At 49.9% G+C, this 4,785-nt stretch overlaps 2 protein-coding genes across 4 annotated transcripts in view; one reads left to right on the top strand and one right to left on the bottom strand.

The window, feature by feature from the left end:
- Window positions 1-1,468: 1,468 nt before the first annotated feature.
- On the bottom strand, window positions 1,469-3,385 carry DDX28 (DEAD (Asp-Glu-Ala-Asp) box polypeptide 28). The gene has a single exon (XM_010850992.1). The coding sequence runs from the start codon at window positions 3,368-3,370 to the stop codon at window positions 1,733-1,735; it is 1,638 nt and encodes a 545-aa protein (XP_010849294.1). The 5' UTR covers window positions 3,371-3,385; the 3' UTR covers window positions 1,469-1,732.
- A 53-nt stretch (window positions 3,386-3,438) lies between these two features.
- DUS2 (dihydrouridine synthase 2) overlaps window positions 3,439-4,785 on the top strand; it is a 32,239-nt gene continuing 30,892 nt past the window's right edge. For 2 of the 3 annotated variants that reach the window (XM_010850988.1, XM_010850989.1), the window contains exon 1: window positions 3,439-3,519. The gene's annotated coding sequence lies outside the window, so the exon portion shown is untranslated. Of the gene's footprint in view, window positions 3,520-3,992; window positions 4,071-4,785 lie in introns of all 3 variants that reach the window. The other variant, XM_010850990.1, reaches the window with a different exon arrangement.

The raw sequence follows: 4,785 nt of genomic DNA, 5'->3' as shown, positions 1-4,785 counted from the left end.
GGAGACGTCTTGGGCTATTGAGAGGTTGGGCCACTCTGGCTTCGAATCACAAAAACCTTCCTTCTCTCTACTAAATTGCTTGAATTGGAGGATGCACAATAGGACAGATGAAGTCAGGCCTAATTAGAACAGACTGCCTTTGGGAATGCTAGAAGGTAAAATGTGAAGGGAAATGCTCTGTAGGTTTGTCATGGCAGGTGGGCCAGAGTGAGACCACCGATTATCCAAGGCTTCAGAGATTACTTGTCTGAGAGCATCCCTCTGGTGCGGTGGGGGTACCAATACCTTATTATAACTCGGCTGGGCACCTGGGGAAGGCAGAATACATGGTTTATTAACTTAAGAGGGTGGGAGACTCATCTGGGGATTACACAAAACAACAAAGACTTGTATGTGGATTTTTGCACCAATCCTCAGAAAACTTACATAGCTCTGGAGTAGGGCTCAGGGATCTGTACTTTTAACAAGCTTCCTGGGCAGTTGCACCAAAGTGGTCCACGGGTAGTGACTAAATTATTGTCTATTTGGGGTTGCTTTTGAGAGTCAAAGTGGGCAATATTAAAAATTGCAGCAGGCATAGATATAAACAAGGAATATTCAAGGCAAACAGAAATATATAGTTATTCTACATGTGAATCACATTTGAGAAAACTTAGCCTAGTGGTTAAAGAACACAACTCTTAGGACACAGATCAGATTCTGTCCTTATTTGTGTGATTTTGAGCAAGTTCTTTTATCTTTCTGACTCTGTTTCCTTATATGAGAAAAACTGTACATTTAGCACAATATTTTCTTTTGGCAAAGGTTGCTCTGAGCCCATTTCTGTTCTCTGCAACTTAATCCTTTTCAGTGTGTGAGCAGTTTTAAGTTGTTTTCTTAAGTATTATCTCTTTCAACTGTCTAGGTTCTATAATGCTTATAGAACCTAGGAGATAGTGAGAGGATGCTATAAGCTTATTTTGCCAGTTTTATAAAAATGTTTAACCTCTCCTCTTCCTCTGCAACCAAGAGATGAGAAAGAACTCAGAGGCTGGAAATGCACACTAAGGAATACTTCTGTGTCAGTCTGCCTTTTATTCTTCTGCCACTACTTCCCAGAGAGATTTCACTAAGAGAGCCTAAGCTTGAAATGGCCATTGTTCATAAAGAAAATTTCTCTATTGCTAGTCATATCCCCTTTTCCTTCTCCTGAGGGCTTAATGGATTTTTTAAAAAAATTTGCCTGTGTAAGGTCTTAGCTGTGGCCACAGGGTGAGGCTGGGATTTAGCTGCCCTGTCCCACAGCGTGTGGGATTTTAGTTACCCCACCAGTTCAAACCCACACTCTTGCATTAGGAAGCAGATTCTTAACCACTGGACCACCAGAGAAGTCCCCTTAATGGATGGTTTTTGGGGCAGGAAATAAAGTTGAAACAAAAACATCAACTGAAGGAGCCTTTGTCCTAGGTGTAGTAGTTTGGAGTGTGAATTTTCTCAGAATCCAGTGAATTGTGCCCCAGGTGGAAACTACAGAAACATCACTTATTGTTAGAAATCATGACATGATACAAAGCCAAAATCGACTTTATTCTTCCTGTGAAAGACTACAGAGAGCCAAGTTCAGTAGTCCACCCTCCAGTGTTGACCAGCAGCTGGGGCCTTTAGAAGGTGACTAAGCAGCCCAGCGCATCCTGCTGACGAGTGCGCTCACCCACCCAGCACACAGGGAAAGATCCCAGTTATGGCATCATATTTAAGCCTGCTGCAGTAAGGTTTCCTGGTGCAAAGGCTCACTTACTGAGGATCCTAGACCTGGAAGGCTTCTCCTCCTGCGAGCTGCCAGCTCAATCTTCTGAACTAGGCTCACATCCCAGGGATGGGTCACAAAGCTGATGACTGTTCCTGGCACCTCACTCCCCACACGGCCCACCCTCCCTGCTCTGTGGATGTAATCCTGCAGGGTGAGAGGGAAATCATAATTGATGACGAGTTCCACCTGGGTGCTGTCCAGGCCCCGAGAGGCGATGTCTGTGCAGAGAAGTATGTCTCGGGAACCCTTCTGGAAGGACTGGAAGATACCTGCCCTCATGGAGGCTGGCATTTGTCCCTGCAGTCTTAAGTGTTGGATTTTGTGGTCATCCAGAATATATCCCAGCCAGTTCACAGTGCTGGAGCTGTTACAGAACACGAGAACAGTTCCTGTGGAGTCAGTCCTGTGTGCTCTGTCATGCTGCTTGAGGATCTGCACTAACTCAGTTACCTTCTCTGCTCCTTTCAGCCTCATGAACGTCTGTTTGACATGAGGCATGATGCAGTGGAGCTTGGAACTGGTAATGGTGGTTAGAGAGTCTAAGCTGGCAACTTTACTCAGCAGCTGGCCTACACCTTCGGGAAATGTGGCCCCCACCAGCACTAACTGAGCTTTGGGATTGAAAGGGTCTTTTAAGTCAGCGGGGCCTTCTGCTATGTGACTCTTCTCCAAGATGTAATCCACCAGTTCCAGGAAACTTTCATCCAACAATGTATCTACCTCATCCAACACCAAGAAAGAGAGCTGCGCCAGGCTGATCAGTTGACCTTTCAGGGCCTTCCACAGAGCCCCTGGAGTGGCCACCAGTACTTCTGCTGGAGGATGTTTGGACAGTTGCAGCCTGACCCTACTCATGCCATGGCCTCCCCCTAACTCCTGCACCCGGAGGCCTAAGGAGCTGCCCAAGGGCTGGGCCACGGCCCGCACCTGTTCAGCTAATTCTCGAGAAGGCACAAGGACCAGGCCTCGAGGAGCAGGGATACGACTGGTGTACAGGCTTGGCTGGCCCAAGAGCCGTTGAAGCAGAGGTAGCATGTAGCCGAGAGTCTTGCCACTGCCGGTTTCCGCGGCGCAGAGGATGTGGCGGCCGCGAAGTAATGGGGGAATGGTACTCGACTGCACGGTTGTGGGCCGAACGACTTCGGGAGCAGCTTCTTGGAGTGCGCTCAGCACACGGGGCTCCAGACCCAGATCGGCGAAGCTGCCCTTGGACGAGAGGTTCCGCAGCGCTGGGGCCTCATGCTGAGCGCGCTCAATGGAGAAATAGTCCTGGCGAGCGCGCCGATGCTTCCAGCCTCGCGAAACGAGTGGCGCAGCCTCCCAACGGCCCAGAGTTTGGCGTGCGGGCTGGTTCAACTCCGGCCGCCGCGCCGAGATCAGCAGCGGGCCAGGTCGCACCAACACCGGCCGCAGGGGACTCCGCTGCCCGCTCTGCCGCTGTTCCTGCCGCCTCTGTAGACCCCGCGGGATGCGCACCACGGGCAGGGGCTCGTCGGGACCGCGGCCTGTCAGGTCCCGTTGAGGCGCCAGAAGCAACCGAGTCGCGAGCGACAACAGCCGTAGCTGCCGTGCTAGAGCCATAGTCCCCTTGGTGCGGAAAAGGCGCACAACAGTGACGTCATGCGCGCGCCAAGGCCTCCCGGACGGTGGCCGGCGCGGCTCAGTAAGACTTAAGGAATTGGAGAACTGTGTGGAAGGAGGGAGGATCTGTAGAGTTCAGCAGCGGCGAGGTCTGTAGGTCCAAACCGGATGGTGACGTCCAGGCCCCGGCCAACCTTGGGGAAGGGTGCACGATGAAGGCAGGACCGGGGTCCGGCGACAGGCGGCGATGGGGCCCTGGCATTAGGAATCAGGAGGGCTGAGGGCTTCTGGCGATCCGATGTCGGATCCCTACAATTCTCCTTTGTCGCCCTCACAGCTCCTGTGATGGCATGTCCAGTTCTGATCGCCCCGTTTAAACTATGAGGGTGCGGCGGTGTTTTCACAGATGTGCTCCCCTTGTAAGGTCTTCTAATATAAATATTTATTGAGAATCTGAGTGAATGGTCAGGCCTGGGGGCCGAGACCAGGAGTAGATCTGGGCTCAGCGTTCCCCCACCGCCCAGAGAGCTGAGGACCCAGAGGGCGAGCCGATGGACTTAAGCATATCATCTCTTCACTCAAGAGAACTCATCTCTTCGGACCTTTTCCGCTTGCTTTTCAGCTGAGGTTCATTCTTCCTTCTCTTGTCACTCTTTCCAACTTCTCATCCTGAAGCTCGCCTAGCTCCACCGGCTTTCAGGTTAGATACCTAAATTACTTGAATAGTAGTGAGGAGGGTCCTGCTACAGGTATATGACTTGTCTCACAAAGCCATGGTCAGGCAGAATATTTTACCTAAATTCAGTTCAGGTTGCGAAAAAAACCTTACACTATTGGTACTTCCTGAACGGATCCAGAAAATGGGCATCAGATCATTTTTGTAATCTCTAGTGCCTGGGGTAGGAGATAAGGTAAATGTGGGTTAACTACTTGGAAGAGTCTTAACATTTGAAGAAAGAGGTTTTGGGTTTTTTTGGCCACTGCTGCACAGCCTGTGCTGCTGCCTGCTGTGCAAGTATGGAATCTTAACCACTGGACCACCAGGAAGTCCCTGGAGAAAAGTTTTACTTTCATTAGATGCTGTTATAAAGATAAATACTACTATATTTCAAATAGTATTTTGATACACGATAGGCTTTTCTGGAGAGTTACCTGTTAAACTAGAGGAGGAGAGAGTTTTGAGTAATGACAGGTAGACAGAGTCACTGGATAGAGTGGTGGCTCTTGAGTGAGAGTGATTTTTGCCCCCACCCTTCCCCCAGGACATTTGACAATGGCTGGAGACATCTTTATTTGTCACATCTGGGGAAATGCTACAGCTTCTAGTGGGTAAAGACCAGGATATTACTAAATATTGCACAATGCACAGGACAGCCACCCCCACCCCCCAGCCCCGCCAAAAAAAAAAAAAAATC

Source organism: Bison bison, unplaced genomic scaffold (assembly GCF_000754665.1).
Source record: "Bison bison bison isolate TAMUID 2011002044 unplaced genomic scaffold, Bison_UMD1.0 scf7180017864297, whole genome shotgun sequence".
NCBI classification, from domain to species: domain Eukaryota; kingdom Metazoa; phylum Chordata; class Mammalia; order Artiodactyla; family Bovidae; genus Bison; species Bison bison.
The sequence above is the reverse complement of the archived record's forward strand: the minus strand, read 5'-3'. Positions and strand labels throughout refer to the sequence as shown.